At 37.5% G+C, this 21,184-nt stretch overlaps 2 protein-coding genes across 7 annotated transcripts in view; one reads left to right on the forward strand and one right to left on the reverse strand.

Annotated features, from left to right (window-relative positions):
- Positions 1-21,184, forward strand: part of CCDC90B (coiled-coil domain containing 90B) — a 50,125-nt gene that overhangs the window by 17,747 nt on the left and 11,194 nt on the right. For 2 of the 3 annotated variants that reach the window (XR_005020878.1, XM_036860057.1), the window contains exons 2-8: positions 10,524-10,643; positions 13,081-13,184; positions 17,026-17,127; positions 18,176-18,217; positions 18,317-18,388; positions 18,481-18,534; positions 20,359-20,473. Coding sequence is in view for 2 of the 3 variants with exons in the window: in XM_036860057.1 (XP_036715952.1) it covers positions 10,524-10,643; positions 13,081-13,184; positions 17,026-17,127; positions 18,176-18,217; positions 18,317-18,388; positions 18,481-18,534; positions 20,359-20,473 (609 nt within the window). In the remaining variant the exon portion in view is untranslated. The remainder of the gene's footprint in view (positions 1-10,523; positions 10,644-13,080; positions 13,185-17,025; positions 17,128-18,175; positions 18,218-18,316; positions 18,389-18,480; positions 18,535-20,358; positions 20,474-21,184) is intronic. The other variant, XM_036860058.1, reaches the window with a different exon arrangement.
- Positions 18,541-21,184, reverse strand: part of ANKRD42 (ankyrin repeat domain 42) — a 76,424-nt gene continuing 73,780 nt past the window's right edge. For 3 of the 4 annotated variants that reach the window (XM_036860053.1, XM_036860055.1, XM_036860050.1), the window contains 2 exons: positions 20,660-20,686; positions 18,541-18,983 (listed from right to left, as the gene is read on the reverse strand). In XM_036860053.1, coding sequence (XP_036715948.1) covers positions 18,917-18,983; positions 20,660-20,686 — 94 coding nt within the window. In that variant the 3' untranslated portion in view covers positions 18,541-18,916. Of the gene's footprint in view, positions 18,984-20,482; positions 20,687-21,184 lie in introns of those variants that run through there. The other variant, XM_036860051.1, reaches the window with a different exon arrangement.

Genomic DNA, 21,184 nt, shown 5'->3' on the forward strand with positions numbered 1-21,184 from the left:
GTGTTTTTTACGTTTTTTTCCCTGGAATTCATTTCTCATCTCATAGCGTTGTGGTCAGAAAAGATGCTTGATATGATTTCAACTTTCTTAAATTTACCAAGGCTTGATTTGTGACCCAAGATGTGATCTGTCCTGGAGAATGTTCCGTGCACACTTGAGAAGAAAGTGTAATCTGCTGTTTTGGGATGGAATGTCCTATAAATATCAATTAAATCTATTTGGTCATTGTGTCATTTAAAGCTTGTGTTTCCTTGTTAATTTTCTGTTTGGATCTGTGCATTGGTGTAAGTGAGGTGGTAAAGTCCCCCACTATTATTGTGTCACTGTTGATTTCCTCTTTTATAGCTGTTAGCAGTTGCCTTATGTATTGAGGCGCTCCTGTGTTGGGTGCATATATATTTATAATTGTTATATCTTCTTCTTGGATTGATCCCTTGATCATTATGTAGTGTCCTTCCTTGTCTCTTGTAACATTCTGTATTTTAAAGTCTATTTTATCTGATATGAGTATTGCTACTCACAGCTTTCTTTTGATTTCCATTTGCATGGAATATCTTTTTCCATCCCCTCACTTTCAGTCTGTATATGTCTGAAGTGGGTCTCTTGTAGACAGTATATATATGCATCTTGTTTTTGTATCCATTCAGCAAGCCTGTGTCTTTTGGTTGGAGCATTTAATTCATTCACGTTTAAGGTAATTATTGATATGTATGTTCCTATTACCATTTTCTTAATCATTTTGGGTTTGTTTTTGTATGTCCTTTTCTTCTCTTGTGTTTCCCACTTAGAGAAGTTCATTTAGCATTTGCTGTAGAGCTGGTTGGTGGTGCTGAATTCTCTTAGCTTTTGCTTGTCTGTAAAGCTTTTGATTTCTCCATCAAATCTGAATGAGATCCTTGCTGGGTAGAGTAATCTTGGTTGTAGGTTTTTCCCTTTCATCACTTTAAGTATATCATGCCACTCCCTTCTGGCTTGTAGAGTTTCTGCTGAGAAATCAGCTGTTAACCTTATGGGAGTTCCCTTGTATGTTATTTGTCGTTTTTCCCTTGCTGCTTTCAATAACTTTTCCTTGTCTTTAATTTTTGCCAATTTGATTACTATGTGTTTTGGCATGTTTCTCCTTGGGTTTATCCTGTATGGGACTCTCTGTGCTTCCTGGACTTGGGTGGCTATTTCCTTTCCCATGTTAGGGAAGTTTTCGACTATAATATCTTCAAATATTTTCTCTGGTCCTTTCTCTCTCTCTTCTCCTTCTGGGACCCCTATAATGCGAATGTTGTTGCATTTAATGTCCCAGAGGTCTCTTAGGCTGTCTTCATTTCTTTCCATTCTCTTTTCTTTATTCTCTTCTGCAGCAGTGAATTCCACCATTCTGTCTTCCAGGTCACTTATCCGTTCTTCTGCCTCAGTTATTCTGCTATTGATTTCTTCTAGTGTATTTTTCATTTCAGTTATTGTATTGTTCATCTCTGTTTGTTCTTTAATTCTTCTAGGTCTTTGTTAAACATTTCTTGCATCTTCTCGATCTTTGCCTCCATTCTTTTTCCGAGGTCCTGGATCATCTTCACTATCATTATTCTGAATTCTTTTTCTGGAAGGTTGCCTATCTCCACTTCATTTAGTTGTTTTTCTGGGGTTTTATCTTGTTCCTTCATCTAGTACATAGCCTTCTGCCTTTTCATCTTGTTTATTTTTCTGTGAATGTGGTTTTTGTGTTTGTGATAGCTTTGTCTGATTTTGGTATCAGGGTGATGGTGGCCTTATAGAAGGAGTTCGGAAGTGTTCCTTCCCCTGCAATTTTTTGAAATAGTTTCAGAAGGGTAGGTGTTAACTCTTCTCCAAATGTTTGGTAGATTTCACCTGTAAAGCCATCTGGTCCCGGACTTTTGTTTGTTGGGAGTTTTTTAATTAATTATTTTCAGTACTGGTAATTGGTCTGTTCATATTTTCTATTTCTTCCTGGTTTAGTCTTGGGAGAGTGCACCTTTCTAAGAATTTGTCCATTTCTTTCAGGTTGTCCACTTTATTGGCATATAGTTCCCTGTAGTAGTGTCTTATGGTCCTTTGTATCTCTGTGGTGTTGGTTGTAACTTCTCCTAATTCATTTCTGATTTTATTGATTTGGGCCCTCTCCCTTTTTTTCTTGATGAGTCTGGCTAAAGGTTTAGCAATTTTGCTTATTCTTGCAAAGAACATGGTTTTAGTTTCATTGATCTTTTCTATTGTTTTCTTCATCTCTATTTCATTTATTTCTGCTCTGACCTTTATGATTTCTTTCCTCCTACTAACTTTGGGTTTTGTTTATTCTCTCTCTAGTTGCTTTAGACATAAGGTTATTTGAGATTTTTCTTGTTTCCTGAGGTAGCCTTGTATCGCTTAGAATTGCTTTTGCTGCATCCATAGGTTTTGGATCATCATGTTGTCATTTTCCTTTTTTTCAGGTATTTTTTAATTTCCTCTTTGATTTCTTCAGTGACTCATTGGTTGTTTAGTACTGTATTGTTTAGCCTTGACGTGTTTGTGTTTTTTGCAGTTTTTTTTCTTGTAGTTGATTTCTAGTCTCATACTGTTGTGGTCAGAAAAAAATGCTTGATATAATTTCAATTTTTAAAATTTATCAAGGCTTGTTTTGTGGCCTAGCATGTGATCTATCCTGGAGAATGTTCCATGTGCATGAGAAAAGGATGTTTATTCTGCTTCTTTCAGGTGAAATGCTCAATAAATATCAATTAAGCCCGTTTCATCCAATGTGTTACTTAAGGCCTGTGTTTCTTTATTGATTTTCTGTCTGTATGATCTGTCCATTGATGTAACATGTAAGTTAAAGTCCCCCTGTTATTATTGTGTTCCTGTCAGTTTCTCCTTTGTCTGTTAATATTTGTCTTATATTTTGAGGTACTCCTATGTTGGGTATATATCTTTTTTCAGTTGTTATATCTTCCTCTTGGATTGATCCTTTGATCATTTTGTAGTGTCTTTCTTTGTCTCTTGTGACAGTCATTATTTTAAAGTCTATTTTATCTGATATAAGTATTGCTACTCCGGCTTTCTTTTGATTACCATTTGCATGGAATACCTTTTCCATCACTTTCAGTCTGTATGTTTCTGTAGATCTAAAGTGAGTCTCTTGTAGTTAGCATACATATGGGTCTTGTTTTTGTATCCATTCAGCCAGTCTGTGTCTTTTGGTTGGAGCATTTAGTCCATTTACATTTAAGGTAATTAACTATATATATGTTCTTATTGCCATTTTGTTAACTGATTTGGATTTTTGTAAGTCTTTTATTTCCCCCTTCTTTTGTTCACTTGTCTTGTGATTTGATGACTATATTTAGTGTTGTGTTTGGCTTCCTTTTTCTTTTCTTTTTTTAAAAAATTTATTTATTTACTTATTTATTTATTTTTGGTCGCGTTGGGTCTTCGTTGCTGTGTGCAGCCTTTCTCTAGTTGTGGCTAGTAGGGGCTGCTCTTCGTCTTGGTGTGTGGGCTTCTCATTGCAGTGGCTTCTCTTGTTGCAGAGCACAGGCTCTAGGCGCATGGGCCTAGTAGTGGCTTGTGGGCTTGTAGTTGTGGCTTGTGGGCTCTAGAGTGTAGGCTCAGTAGTTGTGGCACATGGGCTTAGTTGCTCCACAGCATGTGGGATCTTCCCGGACCAGGGCTGGAACCTGTGTCCCCTATATTGGCAGGCGGATTTTTAACCACTGTGCCACTAGGGAAGTCCTCTTTTTCTTTCTTACGTGTAGATCCAGTAAAAGTTTTTGGTTTGCAGTTACCATGAGGTTTTTGTATAGCAGTCTGTGTATATAGAGGATTGTTTTAAGTTGCTGCTCTCTTAATTTCAAATGCATTTTAAATACCCTTCATTTGTACTCTCTTCCCCTCACAATTACCAGGAGTTTTTTCGTTCGTTTTTGGTTTTGCTTTTGGGGTTTTTTGGCCACACTGTGCAGCATGCGGGATCTTAGTTCCCTGACCAGGGATCGACCCCATGCCCCCTGCATTAGGAGCGCAGAGTCTTAACCACTAGACTTCCAGGGAAGTCCCCACAACTACTGTTTTTGATATCATATTTTACATTTAATTGTTTTGTGTATCCCTTAACTGCTTGTTGTGGATACACATGATTTTACCACTTTCATCTTTTAAACCCCCTACTGGCTTTGTGTGTGGATGATTTCCTACCTTTACTGTATGTTTGCCTTTACTGGTGAGCTTTTACATTTTGTAATTTTCTTGTTTCTAGTTGTTTTCTTGTTTTTAGTTTCTGGGTGGTCTTTTCTTTATCATCTAGAGAAGTTCGTTTATCATTTGTTGTAAAGCTGGTTTGGTGGTGCTCAATTCTTTTAGCTTTTGCTTGTCTGTAAAGCTTTGATTTCTCCATCGAGTCTGAATGAGAGCCTTGCTGGGTGGAGTATTCTTGGTTGTAAGTTTTCCCCTTTCATCACTTTAAATATATTGTGCCACTCCCTTCCGGCCTGCAGAGATCTGCTGAAAAATCAGCTGATAGCCTTATGGGAGTTCCCTTGTATGTTTTTTGTTGATTTTCCCTTGCTGCTTTTAGTATTCTCTTTTTATCTTTGTCATTATGATTATAATATGTCTTGGTGTGTTCCTCTTTGGGTTAATCCTCTGTGGGAATCTCTGCACTTCCTGGATTTGGATGACTGTTTCCTTTCCCAGGTTAGGGAGGTTTTCAGCTACTGTCTCTTCAAATATTTTCTCAGGCCCTCTCTGTCTCCTCCTTCTGGGACCCCTATAATGCAATATTATTGTGCTGATGTTTTCCCAGAGGTCTCTTAAACTGTCCTCATTTCTTTTCATTCTTTTTTCTGTTCAGCTATAGTGATTTACACTGTCTTCTAGCTCACTGATCTGTTCTTCTGAATCATTTAGTCTACTATTAATTCATTCTAGTGTAATTTTCATTTCAGTTATTTTATTCTTCATCTCTGCTTAGTTGTCCTTTGTATTTTCTACCTCTTCATTAAAAACTTCTAACTTCTCACTCTGTTTATCCATTCTCCTCCTCAGTTCTTTGATTATCTTTACAATCATTACCCTGAACTCTTTCTTGCATAGATTGCCTTTTTTCACGTCAGTTACTTCTCCTGTGGTTTTATCTTGTTCCTTCATCAGGCACATATTCCTCTGCTATCTCCTTTTGTCTGACTTGCTATCTCCTTTTGTCTGACTTGCTATTTGTATTTTTATGTATGTGGCAGGTTAGTTACCTTGGAGAAATGGCCCTCTGTAGGCGGCGTCCTGTGCATCCCAGCAGTGCACTCCTCTCTTGTCACCCAAGCTATATGCTCTAGGGGTTCCCCCTAAGAAGGCTATGTGGGCAGTCTGGTAGGTTTGGTTGGCCCCTAATCTAGTTGGTTGCCACAGCCTGCCTTGTGTGGATGCTGCTAGCTGCTATTTAGTGGGGCCTGGTCACGACGTGGATGGTCGCGGAATCCTAAGGGGTCCCAAGGCTAGTGCTCACTCACTGATAGGTGGAGTCAGGGTCCCAAAGTCTCCTGAGCTGTTGCCCACCCACTGGCAAGTGAAGCCAGATCCTGGTGTTAGTGCCAGGCTACTGTCAGGCAGAGCTGGTTCTGGAGTCTGGCTGCAGGGCTCAGGGATCCCAGAGTTCATTTCAGATTTTTGGTGTGGGGCCAGTTCCTGACACTGTTGGATCTGGGGTCCAGGGTGTTCCAAAGTTTGCATTGGCCTGCTAGTGGGTAGGGCCAGGACCCAGCTGGCCCCAGGGTAGGGCGTGGCCTCCACTGCAGAATTGTAGGTTTGTTGCTTTCAGTGTCTGCCTCCTGGTGTGTGAGGCTGGTCTAAGGGCTTGTGCAGGCTTCTTGGCAGGAGGGACCGGTGCCTGCCCACTGGTGGTTGGAGCTGGGAGTTGGCCCTCCTGTTGGCTGGGCTTTGTCTAGGGGTGTGTCCAGAGGTGGCTGTGGGCTTTTTAGTCTTTAGGCAGCTTCAGTGCTTATGGGTGGAGCCGTGTCCCTGCCCAGTTAGTTGTTTGTCCTGAGTCTTCCCAGCACTGGTGCCTGCAGGCTGTTGGGTGGTACTAGGTCTTGGCTAATGAGCCAAGATAGCAGCTGCCAGCAGCAGCAGTGCTCACACAGCTGAATGTTCCCCAATTTCTGCCACCTGTGTCTATGTCCCCAGGGTGAGCCGCAGCCACCCCCCTCACCGCCTCTCCAGTAGACTCTCCAAGACCAGCAGGTAGGTCTGGCCCATGCACCTATCAAGTGACTGCTTTGCCCTGGGTCCTGGTGTGCATGAGATTTTTGTGTGGGCCTTTAAGAGTGAAGTCTCTTATTCCCCCAAGTCCTGTGGGGCTCCTGCAGTTAAGCCCCATTAGCCTTCAAAGTCAAACGCTCTGGGGGCTTATCTTACAGGTGTCAGTCCCCTGGGCTGGAGAGCCTGACGTGGGGCTCAGAAATCTCACTCCTGTGAGATTACCTCTGCAATACAATTATTCTCCAGTTTGTGGAGATGGGATTTGATTATATCATGTGTTCACCCCTCCTCTCCATCTTGTTGTGGTTCCTTCTTTATGACTTTAGTTGTAGAAGATCTTTTCTGGTAGGTTCCAGTCTTTTTCATCAATGGTTGCTCTGCAGATAGTTGTGATTTTGCTATGCTCGTGAGAAGAGATGAGCTCAGGGGTCTTTCTACTCCACCATCTTGGCCGCTCTCTCCCAAGATGGAGCTTTTTTTTTTGTGTACACAGTTAAGTTAGAAAAAGCCAGCCTGGTAAAAACGTCTTTTCAGAATTCTGACCTTAAACAAAAGCCCTTCTAGGGGGAACTTGCATTTCTCTTCCTGTGTCTTTGAAATGTAAATGTACATGTACATTTACATGTACATAATTTACATGTACATGTAAATGTACATGTACATGTATTCCCTGATCTTCATCTGTGTGTGTGTGTGTGTGTGTGTGTTTTGAGAACTTGGTCTCTGTCATCCAAAAGGTGCACATATGGTATACATTTGGCAACCTATTGAATAGACTGGGTTTCTGAGGAGTCTTTTGTGTGATGGCTTTTTGCCATCTTAACCTTTGTTGAGTCAACCTGTACAATGAAGTCTTTTACTTTCTTAACTGTTTTGGGGAGTAAACTTTCTGGATCTTGTTTAGGTGCCATCTTTTGCACTCTCTTGCGGGGAAGCCTCTTGCATCTTACTGGTTTGAGTCACTATTAAGATATATCTCATTAATGGCTAGATGATGGATCCTTCAAATTTGAGAAGTTTCTAAATTGGTAAATTTTTAGAGAGCTCATTATAAACAGCTGTTTTATTGGTACCTATGGGGGGGAAAACAAATTAAAAGGTGGGAAATACATATAAATGGTGCTGCCTGAAAAAAACATGCACAACATGAGAGTTGTGAATTAAGTTTTATTTGGGGCATAATGAGGACTATAGCCTAGGAGACAGCCTCTCAGATAGCTCTGAGGAACTGCTCCAAAGAGGTAGAGGGAAAGGTCAGTATATATATGATTTTAGTGAAGGGGGATATGTGCAGTCAGGCACACATTTTTTTTTTTTTTTAAAGATATAGTAGTCATCTTTTCTTTTTTAAATTTATTTATTTTTATTTATTTATTTTTGGCTGTGTTGGGTCTTCGTTTCTGTGCGAGGGCTTTCTCTAGTTGTGGCAAGCGGGGGCCACTCTTCATCACGGTGCACGGGGCTCTCGCTATCGCGGCCTCTCTTGTTGCGGAGCACAGGCTCCAGACGCGCAGGCTCAGTAGTTGTGGCTCACGGGCCTAGTTGCTCCACGGCATGTGGGATCTTCCCAGACCAGGGCTCGAACCCACGTCCCCTGCATTAGCAGGCATATTCTCAACCACTGCGCCACCAGGGAAGCCCCAGGAAGCTTCTCTTTGTGGAAGGTATTCAAAGTTTGTTGACTGAAGTCAGAGGAACTGTGTACTAATATGCCTTGCTCTGAGACCATAAGATCTCAGACGAATTACTTAGCTCCTCTGAGCCTCAGTTTTCCTCATCCACAACATGACAATTTTAAGGATAAAGTAATAGGTGTGAAAATAGTAACATGTTGTATAAATATTATTACTGATTTTTTCCCCTAAACCCCAAATGAAAGACTGAACTTCTAATCAACTGAATCAACTTCTAATCAAGGATAGGTAACTAAGGGTACCAATCATTGTTCCTAATGCAGTTGTTATAGAAATCTGCCCCTCGTTTTCCTCTAATTTTCTTTTTCTCTCCCTCCTTAGGTTTAATACTGACCCACAGGCACATTGCTTAACTCTTCTAGATGCCACTCAAAGCCAAAAAGATTGCTGACCTCTGTGCTAATGAGTGTGTGTGTGTTCAGAATTGATCCACCTTTACATCTGCTTCCTTTTATTTCTGGTTAACCAGAATTCATCTGAGTACTTGAATGAATTAATCTAAAGGACTGGACATTATTCTTTCATTATTTGAATTTAGAGTTTATGTTTAGATTTTTTTTTAAAACATCTGTTTCCTGTTCATTAGTCTGTAAAGTCAATGAAGACATCTGTTATGTCTGGTTTTGCTCATCATCCCCTGTGCCTAACACAGTGCCTGGCACTCAGATGTTTCTTGACTAGAAAGTTATATAGGAAGGAATCACATTTGCCTTACACTATACTAGCAGAAAAGTAATACCTAAGGTTGCAGCTTTGTCTTTTAAGTACCTAGATGTCTTAAGTGGCTTAGGATAAAAAAGACAGCATGGGGTAAGAGAGCATGAGATTTGGAGTCAGAAGACCTGGATCTGAATCCTGATTCTGCCAGAGACTCTATGACCTTAGGCAAGACCTTAGGCAAAACCTTAGGCTTTACCTTTCCTAGGCTTGATTTTCTTATCTAAAAAGGTGAATAATACCACAATGCCTTGGTAGTATATAAAGTATCTAGTATGGTACCTTGTGTTTGATTAGTAGTTTATACTAATTAGCAGTTATTTTACTTGGTCTGGGAAGATCCCACATGCCGTGGAGCAACTAGGCCCGTGAGCCACAACTACTGAGCCTGCGCGTCTGGAGCCTGTGCTCTGCAACAAGAGAGGCCACGACAGTGAGAGGCCCACTCACTGCGATGAAGAGTGGCCCCCGCTTGCCGCAACTAGAGAAAGCCCTAGCACAGAAACGAAGACCCAACATAGCAATCAATCAATCAATCAATCAATCAATCTTTAAAAAAAAAAAAAAAGAGAAGCTTCCTACTTGTTTGACTGAAAAAAAAAAAAGTGCAACCTAAAAGTTGAGAATTATGTTTTATTCAGTGGATTTTCTGAGGACTTAAGCCTGGAGGACAGCCTCTCAGATCGTCTGAGAGACTGCTCCGAAGAGGTAAGGGAGGAGCCAAGATATACAGGAGTTTTACAACAAAAACCAGGTAGTTGGAACATCAAAAGATTACTGTTAAAGAAAACCAGACATCTCAAGTTAATGAATTCAGCGCTTTTCTATGTATGGGAAGATGCAAGGGTCTGGGCTCACTGAAATCATTCCTTTGATATGCACCTTAATACATAGTAATGGCAATAAAGTTGTATATAGACAGAGTTCTCCCCCAAAGAAAATACTTTTTAATAAATTCATCAGCAGTAGATGGAAAAGAACCATTCTGTGTCTAGGTTAAAAATTGGGAATTTATTGAAATAGGACATTTATTTCAAAAATGAGAACAACGTCCTAGATCTTTTGTGTTGATACCACTAAATACTCCAGGATTTAAAATCCGATTCACTGATTGATTCAACAATAAAATATTGTGAGCCAACTATTTGCCAAGCACTGTTTTAGGTACTAAAGATACAGATGAAAAACACAGTCTAGGCCTCATGGCACTTACATTCTGGTTCAGAGAGACAAGCAGTAAACAAGATAATTTCAGATTAGAACTGAGAACTGTGTAGGAAATAAACTGTGGATATATAAGAGTGGGAGGACAGAAAGCTACTTTAGATGGGGGTATATGTATAAAAATTATCACAGCTCTATGAAAGACTTCTGAGCAAGGAGGAGAGTTGCTGGACAGTTTCTGCTTTCCAGTAATTAGAGATGTGCCAGCAATACCCAAAGCTTTTGATGTATATTATGTTATGATGTTAGACTGACTCTTAAAATTTTGGAATACTAAAAGACAGCAAACATTTACTGAATGTTTACTATGTACAGAATAATGTTAGAGACTTTTCAAATAAAAGAATCAGGGGCTCAGGGACTTCTCTGGCAGTCCAGTGGTTAAAACTGCACTCCCAATGCAGCGGGTATGGGTTCGATCCCTAGTCGGGGAATTAAGATCCTGCATGCTGCACGGCGTGGCCAAAAAAAAAAAAAAAAAAAAAAAAAAGAATCAGGGGCTCAGATAAGTCCTTTATCTTGCTTGAAATTACAGAATTCCCAAGTAGAAGAGCTGGAACTCTATTACAAATAGATGGGGGGAAATGCTTTAGAAGCTAAAATGTGATGCTTCTATTAGTTACTACAAAAAAAACTGCCTTCTCTTTTCAGATTTCTTCACCACCACAACCAAGGAAGGATATGATATGAGGCGAGTGGACATAACTCCTTTAGAACAAAGGAAATTAACGTTTGATACCCATGCATTGGTTCAGGACTTGGAAACTCACGGTGAGAAACATGGGTCCCTTTTGAAAGGAGAATATCAACAGCACTCGTAACAAATTACCTAGTCAAGACAACATCACCATTATGAACAATTAAGAGTCATTGTTTAGGTTGCTTCCATGTGCTGGCTATTGTAAATAGAGCTGCAATGAACATTGTGGTACATGACTCTTTGAATTATGGTTTTCTCAGGGTATATGCCCAGTAGTGGGATTGCTGGGTCATATGGTAGTTCTATTTTTAGTTTTTTAAGGAACCTCCATACTGTTCTCCATAGTGGGTGTATCAATTTACACTCCCACCAACAGTGCAAGAGGGTTCCCTTTTCTCCACAACCTCTCCAGCATTTATTGTTTGTAGATTTGTTGATGATGGCCATTCTGACCGGTGTGAGATGATATCTCATTGTAGTTTTGATTTGCATTTCTCTAATGATTAATGATGTTGAGCATTCTTTCATGTGTTTGTTGGCAATCTGTATATCTTCTTTGGAGAAATGTCTATTTAGGTCTTCTGCCCATTTTTGGATTGGGTTGTTTGTTTTTTTGATATTGAGCTTCATGAATGGATAAAGATGTGGCACATATATACAATGGAATATTACTCAACCATAAAAAGAAATGAAATTGAGTTATTTGTAGTGAGGTGGATGGACCTAGACTCTGTCATACAGAGTGAAGTAAGTCAGAAAGAGAAAAACAAATACAGTATGCTAACACAAATGTATGGAATCTAAAAAAAAAAATGGTCATGAAGAACCTAGGGACAAGACGGGAATAAAGACACAGACCTACTAGAGAATGGACTTGAGGACACGGGGAGGGGGAAGGGTAAGCTGGGGCAAAGTGAGAGAGTGGCATGGACATATACACACTACCAAATGTAAAATAGATAGCTAGTGGGAAGCAGCCACATAGCACAGGGAGATCAGCTCCGTGCTTTGTGACCACCTAGAGGGGTGGGATAGGGAGGGTGGGAGGGAGGGAGATGCAAGAGGGAAGAGATATGGGGATATATGTATAACTGATTCACTTTGTTTTAAAGCAGAAACTAACACACCATTGTAAAGCAATTATACTCCAATAAAGATGTTAAAAAAAAAAACTCACTATTTAAATATGAGCCATCCATAAAATAGAATATTTTAGTCATGAAAATGGTATAGCTTGAAGAATATTTACTGATGTGAGAAATGCTCAAGATACATGTGCAGAATGATTCCAATTATGTAAAAAAACAACTGTAGTTTCTAGGCTGATACTAAAGTTTATGTGGAAGTACAAGCACAATGTTTAAGAATAGAAAAAAGAAAATCAAAGAACAGTCACAAAAAATTACCCGATGTCGAAACAGTTATTTAAAGTATATGAAACTATAGGAATAGAAGAGTTGATTTAATGGAATAGAATGGCATTCAGAAACGTGTGTCTTAGAAAGCAATAAAGAAAGCATTACAAATTAGGGAAAGGAAGGACTGTTTAATAAATGAGCTATGATAAATGACTAGCCATTGGAAAAAAATAGATTAGATTCCCTTACTGAAAAATAAATTCCAGATTGATTAAAAGCTAAATGTAAAAAAAGAAAGAAAGAAAGACTACAAAAAATATTATAATATAGAAATATTTTTTGACTTTTAGAGTAAGGAAGCAAGACATAAAACTCAAAAGCAATGAAAGTAAAAGTAAAGAATGACAGATGTGACTACAGAAATATTTATTTAAATCTGTGTATCAAAGGATATGATCTGTAAGGTTAAAAATGTTAGCAACACATATGACGATGAGCCTATTGCTTTAATATACAAAGAATTCATATGAATCAATAAGAAAAGTTAAGCAGTTTTATAGAAAAATGGACAAAGGCCATAAACAGCTCACAGAAAAATAAATTACCAATAAATATATATAAAGATGCTTAATCAAGGAAATGCAAATTTTAAGTATAAATTAAAATAATAATGCAATACCATTTTAATGCCAATTATACACTCAAAAAAGACTAGTAATACCCATGTTGATATAAATGTGGGGAAATGGATCAGTGGAATTAAAATTGGAGAGTGCTTTTTAGAGAGTAATTTAGCATAATCTATCGATTTTTAATTATAACCATTTTTTTAAAAGACTGCAGTTGACCCTTGAACAACACAGGGGTTGGGGCACCGACCGCCTGTGTAGTCAAAAATCTGCATGTAACTTTATAGTGGCCCTCTGTATCCGCAATTCCACATCCACAGCTTCAACCAACCACAGACTGTGTGGTATGGTAGTATTTACTATTGAGAAAAATCTGCATCTAAGTGGACCCACTCAGTTCAAATCCATGTGTTCAAGAGTCAACTGCATGAAAATTTAAATGATAGAAGTTATTCTAGCTGTCTATTTTGAGAAGGATGTGCACTTTTTAAAAAATATAAATACCTATTTGCTGCTTGTAGGATTTGACAAAGCACAAGCAGAAACAATTGTATCAGCATTAACCATTTTATCAAATGTCAGCCTCGATACTATCTATAAGGAGATGGTCACTCAAGCTCAACAGGTAATGTTTTCATTTTTATCACTTCTGACAGTCTCATTAGACAATCTTTTTCATAACTGCATCTCTGTTTACCCACCCACCTTCTAAACACACCTGCATCTTCCTTATTATTCTCTCTAAAGGAACCAAAAACAAAAAACGTGTAATAAAGTCAGTATCCAGAGAGACTGAGGAGTTAGAATAGTCATCACAAAATTATGGTAACACAGAGTAAAATTTTGTCAAATCTTTCATTGTGTAAGATAATTATATTATTTGAGTCATGGGATGGTGGGAGGTTGTTAGTGAAACAACTTCTTCCACATAGAAAGCCCACCACAGTAGAAGAGCTGACCACTTTACTGCAGTCATGTGTATGTTCTACAAAGTTGGAAAGCTGGAAGGGACTTACATGGCTGGGAAGGAGTTCATAAATCACCTGGCTAAGATGCTTTAATCTGACCAGATACCTGAATCCTTAAACGCCAAGTAATACCATTTACTAAGAACTTAAGAAGTGAGAGGCAGTGCTGGGGACTGCTCATATATGATCTTATTTAATCTCTCTAACAACCTTGAAAAGTAGGTAGAATTATTCTGTTTTACCACTGAAGAAAGGATCAGAGAGGTTCAGTAATTTGCAAGAGTTGTCATTGTGGTGCTATGGACAAAAAGCAATAATTTTATATGAAGGATAGAATAAGCTAAATGAACTTAACTGTAGAATAATAATTCATAATCTGTCAATCATTAATTACTGTGTTTAAGAATCTGTTTTCTTTCTCTGGTAATTTTTTTTAATTTTAGTTTTTTAAATTTAGGCTTTCTTCTTCAGATAAATATTTCACAGCAGAGAAATATTAGGATTTCTTTCTTACATAAAATTAGGAGCTCTTGCATAAAATGTCACTACTTTAAAGGTCATGAAAGAGGGAAATTTTTGAAAGATTTTTACTGTAATATCCAATTAATTATATATTTAGAATTAAAAGCATTCAGCCCCTAGATTTAACTTAACTTTAAATTTGTATGTGTATTATTTTAGCTAAATTTATTCAGGATCATAACAGACTATTAAATCCACCAAAGAAAAAGCCACTCATTTAATCCCCCCAAACCTTTGAGCTATCCTGAAAGAGCTAATGGTACTCTTAAATCAGATTTTTAAGTTTCTCTGTAATATAAGCAGTGAATTAAAACTGTTGTTTGAGGAATTTTTATGCTGCCAGGGCCATTTAATCTTACATTTAAAATGTAGGATTGGATGTAGGAACACTACTACTGAACTTTTGGGTTTTTTATTACTGGTGTATGAAATCAAAATCCCATTCCATCCTTGAGCCATAGGCTATGAGGCAAACAAGCTTCATACTTGATCACTTCAGAAAGAGCCATGCTAAGTCAAGTGTGCTCAGTCTGAGAATTCGGTTATATTCTGAACTTGCTTATAGTCTGAATAACATTCATATTCTCTGGTGGCTCCACAATAGTTACAATGATCACACTTTTAATAGATTTGACTGGATTATATTTTTCCACTTAAAGTTTTTGAAGATGGACATACGTGCTATCTTATAGGCTTTTTGAGTCCCAAACTATTTAAAGGCGGAAAGGGAGATAGAAAGAGTTTAGAGTCACGGTACAGTAATTCCTTATTCTCAAGTTCAGAGTCTATAAGAAGTATGTAGTTACATTTTCTACTCTTCTCTATGTAGTTGTGGTAATAAAATAACACTTTATTAAAGACTTAAACAAAAATAATATTATAGTTAATGTCTTAGAACTCCTTCATAATGATATTTTGGGGGAACAAGACCGACAACCCCTAGAGGCCACTTCTGTATGACTTCTGAGGTAATGCTCATGAATATTTCAAGCAGAACTACATAAAAGAAAATGAACCTCCTCCCCAGTAATACAGATGAGGGTTAGGGAAGGCATTAGAGTCAGGGATGTCTATTGTACACAGTAAAAAATACTTTTTAATTTTATGATAGGAATAATATTTAAAGCAAAACTCCCTCCACATCAAAACATTGGAGTCACACTGTCCTGCTTCAGCCATTAGACACCTGTCTCATCACATTCATCGAATGCTAACTGTGCACCAAGTATTACTGTAAGCATTTTACATGCATTATATCATTTAATCCTCAAAGCAACTCTATAAGGTATAGGTAGTTATTATTCCCATTTCAGCAAAGAGGAGGTCAAAGAAGCTAAATAACGTGCCCAAAGGCTCATAGTAAATGGCAGCGTTTGGATTCAAACCCAGGCAGCCTGACTCCAGAACTCACATTTTTAACCTCCAGTCTATGTGGCTGTGCCATCTGAGAGCTGTTTTTGGAGAAGATGTGTGCATTCCAGACCCTTTGAAGACTGAGTCATTCTGTAGCCATGCATCTGGAACTATTGTAGCCTCTGTTTTCTAAACATTAAGGCAGTTTTGAAATAGCCTTTCTCACCCATACTGTGGTCAGTGGAGCACTGTAATCCCAACAGTGCACTCCTAGCCAGAAACTATGACAAAATGGGGGTTCCACTAGGCATTCTGTTCTTGTTTGGGGTTTTCTGTTTTGTTTATAAACCCTGTTATAGAGGGCCTTTTTCAAGGTTACACCTTCATCTACTTTTTCTTTTGATTAAAAAGGGATAAAAGATGAGTCAGCAAGCTACACGATTTTGAGAAGTTTAGTGGTGAAAGTTATATTTTCCTTGTAAGACTGCTTTAAATCATTTCTACAAAAATGTCCCTCCCTAGCAAAGTAAAAGTTTATAAGTCTATCAGATAGGGCTTCCCTGGTGGTGCAGTGGTTAAGAATCCGCCTGACAGTGTAGGGGACCCAGGTTCGATCCCTGGTCTGGGAAGATCCCACATGCCACGGAGCAACTAAGCCCATGCACCACAACTACTGAGCCTGCACTCTAGAGCCCGCTAACTCCTGAAGCCCGTGCACCACAACTCCTGAAGCCTGCTCACCTAGAGCCCATGCTCCACAACAAGAGAAGCCACTGCAATGAGAAGCCCGTGCACCACAACAAAGAGTAGCTCCCGCTCGCTGCAACTAGAGAAAGCCCACACGCAGCAATGAAGACCCAACAGCCAAAAATAAATAAATAAAATAAATTTTAAAAAAAGAAAGAAAGAACTCGTGTGGTGATGGAGGTGTTAACTAAAAACTTTAAAAAAAAAATGTATCAGACAGGGGCCACCTTTTCTTTCACAAATTCTTTGTAGTGCCAAATATAGGAAAGATACTCAGGAATTTAAACCAAACTATGTTATACTGACAATTATTTAAACCATACTTCTATTTTATTACCTGACTTCTAAGTCTTATTCAGTATCCTAGAAATTTCTGATGGTAGAAGGTCCTTCAAAATCAACTTCCCTGGCGGTCCAGTGGTTAAGACTCTGTGCTTCCACTGCCTGGGGTGCAGGTTCGATCCCTGGTTGGGAACCAAGATCCCGCATGCCGCGCAGCCAAAAAATAAAAATTAAAAAAAAAAAAAAGCAAAGCAATGAAAGGTAAAAACTTTCCCATGTAGATATTTTAAAAATAAACAAAGAAAGAGTATTTGCTGAGGAACTCTTGGAGGTTAAGTAAGCATTTAATTGGGATTCTTTCATTGAAAAGACCTAGACATTTGTTTCTCTTCACTGGGAAATACTTTTTCTTCCTTGAATCTCTTACTTCTTTTCATTTTGATATTTCAGATATATAGGTTTCATATGTTTTGTTTTGTTTTTTACTTAGCCAAGCAACATACCTTGTAGCAAGACAATAATTTTTTTAAAGTTCCATGAACAATTTCATGCAAGGGGATGGCATCACTAGGTTATTTTAATTTTGCATTTTAGGAAATAACAGTACAACAGTTAATGGCTCATTTGGACTCCATCAGGAAAGACATGGTCATCCTAGAGAAAAGTGAATTTGCAAATCTGCGAGCAGAGAACCAGGTGATACAAATCTCAATTTATTACTAATAAAATAACTGATTTCATAAGTATCCTACTTGGTGAAGAACAGGACCCCAAAACAATTTCATGTGGTTATTAAATAATTATTAGCAAGTTTTTAGATAAAAGTATACATGTTTAACCATACCTAATCTATGTATACCTCATAGTTTCTTGCATACTGAAGAATAACAGTTGTATCTTACACAGGTCACATAAAAGAGGAAATCTTTGAGCTACATACATTTTATTAAATTTCTAGTGTAGTTCAGAATAATGTTCTCAGAACTGACAGTAATGTGGCATTTTCCATTTTTTTGGTTCTGTAATAATTATTTTGTCACTTAAGAGAAAAATGTTTCTGTAATTCAGTCAGAACTTTGTTGTTACCCACTAGCTTAAAATATTTTAAAATTTAGAATATCAATCTTTTTTTTTTTTTAAGTAGAATACAGTAGGTCCCCCCTTATCTGCATTTTCGCTTTCCACAGTTTTAGTTACTTGTGGTCAACTGCAGTCTGAAAATATTAAGTGGAAAATTCCAGAAATAAACAATTCATATGTTTATGTCACACTGTTCTGAGTAGCATGATGAAATCTTTCACCGTCCCACTCCATTCCCCCCAGGACATGAATCATCTCTTTGTCCAGTGTATCCACACTGTATATGCTACCCACCCATTAGTATGAGAAAAAACATAGTACGTATAGGGTTCAGTACTATTCGAAGTTTCATCCACTTGGGGTCTTGGAACATACCCCCAGTGGATCAGGGGGGGACTACTATATTGAAACATAAATACATTGTCTAATGTTATGTTCCTAATTGTTTTCTGAATACGATGAACTATTAGTTCTTTAGATGAACTATTAGTTCTTTTTTTGTCTTTATTCTTAATCAGATAATGTATTAGAAATCCACAGAATGTCCAATTTTTGCTTATGCAGGGTTTTTGCTTATGCAGGCCCCTGATAGATTTTTTTTAATAAATCATAATATGGACTTTTGGTTTAACACCAATTGTGTGTGATCTTTCTTTATACCTAGAAAATGAAAATTGAATTAGAACAAGTTAAGCAACAACTGATAGTAAGTGAAACTTTTTTCCCCACTTCAGAATAGTTCATTAATTTCAGAACAAATATTCATTACAAGATCACTTTTTTAATATTTTTATTTTCTTTAAAGAATGAAACCAGTCGAATCAGAGCAGATAATAAACTGGATATCAACCTAGAAAGGAGCAGAGTAACAGATATGGTAATGTGCTTTTAAATGTACTTTTTTGCACTTACTCCTTTTTAATTCCTTTTAGTCTTTTTTTTAACCTCTTGATAAACCATATCGTTTAGTTTACAGATCAAGAAAAGAAACTTATGGAGGCAACCACAGAATTTACCAAAAATGTAAGCTGCTATGTAAAAGTTTCTCTTCTGTATAGCTCTCATGCCTTATGTAACTGCCTTTATGTGTATCACTTTATAAGTTTGGACTTTAACAAGCTAGCCCTATAGAATCCATGATTTCCTCATAGCTATTATAGTTAACCAGTACTTTGGGGGAAGCTGCTACCAGGTGGATGGTAGTACCTGAGCTGTGACTTCTGAGTCAGAATCAAGCTTTCCAGGTAGCATACTTTTTTTTAACTAAATTATTTTTATATGGAAGAGAACTATTTTTTAAAAAAGACAAGGATTCACAATTAGTATTTCATTGAATGCCTAGGTTCAGTCAAATAAAAAATTTTTATGTTAGATACTGTTTTACTTACCTTTTTTGTCTATTAATTTATTTAATCCTCATATCAGCCTCTGTGTGAGGTAGGCACTCTATTCCCATTCTACCAATTTGGAAAGTGAGGCAGAAGGAAGTTAAGGTCACAACTAAAAAGTGGTAGAGCCAGATGTCAACCTGGATTCTAAACTCCATACTCATAACTACTGTTTACCTCAGTAATCCTAAATTGTGATCATTATTTAATCTCTGTGGCTGAGTAAAACCTAGCTTTCTGACTCAGCCTAGTCCTTTTCTTAAAAGTTAAAAGTCACTCGGTCTGCAGTCTAACATAAGAGACATCACTCTTGATTATAATTCAGTAGACGCAAAGGTCCCATTTGCCGTTCTAAGCAGCCTATTCCCTTCTCTAACTTCTTGGCCAGATAAAGGAGATAAACAAGGAAATCAACAAATTCTCTCCCAGCTAATTTCTGAGCTCTAAATATCATCTTATTTCTCTTTCTACCCCTTAGTCCCTATGCACATAGCATTCAGTGTTACCCAACAAGCATTTCTGCCATCTCCTTTAATATTGGTGCCAGTTCATATTATAAACCCAGTTGGTTTTTCCTTTGCAAACATATTTAAAGTTTTAACCATGATATCCTAAGGACTTTATTACACATAAGGTGATAGTTCTGTGACTAACATTTTTCCTTCTTAGCTTATCCTCATATATTTAGGTCTCAAATACAGGCATACCTCAGAGATATTGCAGGTCCATTTCCAGACAACAGCAATAAAGCAAATACTGAAATAAAGTGAGTCACACAAATTTTTTGGTTTCCCAGTGCATATAAAAGTTATGTTTACAATATACTGTAGTTTATTAAGTGTGCAGTAGCACTATGTCTAAATAAACAATATCCATACCTTAATTTAAAAATAAGAACTGCTACAAGATGCTAACCATCTTCTGAGCTGTCAGTGTGTGGTAATCTTTTGCAATAGTAACGTCAGAGATCACTGATCACAGATCACCATAATATAGTAATAATGAAAAAGTTTGAAGTATTGCAAGAATCACCAAAATGTGACACAGAGACATGAAGTGAGCAAATGCTCATGGAAGAATGGCGCCGATACACTTGTTTGACTCAGGGTTGCCACAAAGCTTCAATTTGTTTAAAAAAAGCATGCAGCATCTTCGAAGCACAATAAAATAAGGTATGCCTGTATCTTCCTGTGAGGTTTTTAGTAGAATGTGCCCAGAATGTGATAATCCTAAGAAATAGTCTCCAAATATCAAAGTAGAAGGAATACTTTTTGTCAATTTGTAATATTCATGTAGTGTTATTTTTTCTTTTTAATATCACTGTGCTTTTTTACTGTGTTTCCCCACTTAAAACTTCTGTTACACAAAATTAGCCCATAAGTGAGGATTTCTAAAGTAAACATTTTTCTCCATGATACACAGGGACAAAATTTAATTGTCTTATTCTTAATTACTACAGGATACCAAAACCAGAGGTATTATTTCAGAGACCGGTAACAAAATTGACACTGAAATTGCCTCCTTAAAAACCCTAATGGAGTCTAACAAGCTTGAGACAATTCGTTACCTTGCAGGTAAGGCTGTGTTTTGTCAGAGAAGGAATTACTGTCATTTAATTTTCGGACTTATTAGCTCCTACCTCCAAGGGAGCCATGGGGCACAGAAGAAAAAAAGGAGGAGCTGTAACAGATCTCCTTTATTGTTTGGTTCCCTGGAGTACTTGGAAAATGTAAGTTTAATAGGCAGTAAATTTAGGATATAAGTTTAACAGGCAACTCTGCATCCTCCTAATAGGAAAAAGCATATGGATGTCAAAGATAAACACAAGTACAAAATGATGCAAAGATACACTGGGTATTCCACAATGAAAAAATGAAATTTTTAGATAAAGATCACCAAAATAGATATAGACCATAAAAACCACAGCAAGCAAAGGGGCAAAAGCTACCTCCTATCTTGAATCCAACTGACAGAGCAGGGATACTACCCAAAATTAGATTATTTGTCACATACTGAGTTCCTCAAGTACCATGTGACCTGACCAATTTACAGAGCCCCAAGGAGTTAGAAAGAATGCCCTAGTCGAGTAGTACTTTTTTCTTTGTATAAAAAAGTAATATATTTTCATCCTAAATTGTTCATATAATTCAAAAGCAATATAGTAAAAGTGAAAGCCTTCTCCCTCCCCATATGTATTTACTATTAGTAGTATATATCTTTCTAGGCTTTTCCTTCTATATGTGAACATTGCAGATTTTTTAAATAGTAATTAGATGATACTGTAC

This window comes from Balaenoptera musculus, chromosome 8, assembly GCF_009873245.2.
Source record: "Balaenoptera musculus isolate JJ_BM4_2016_0621 chromosome 8, mBalMus1.pri.v3, whole genome shotgun sequence".
NCBI lineage: Eukaryota > Metazoa > Chordata > Mammalia > Artiodactyla > Balaenopteridae > Balaenoptera > Balaenoptera musculus.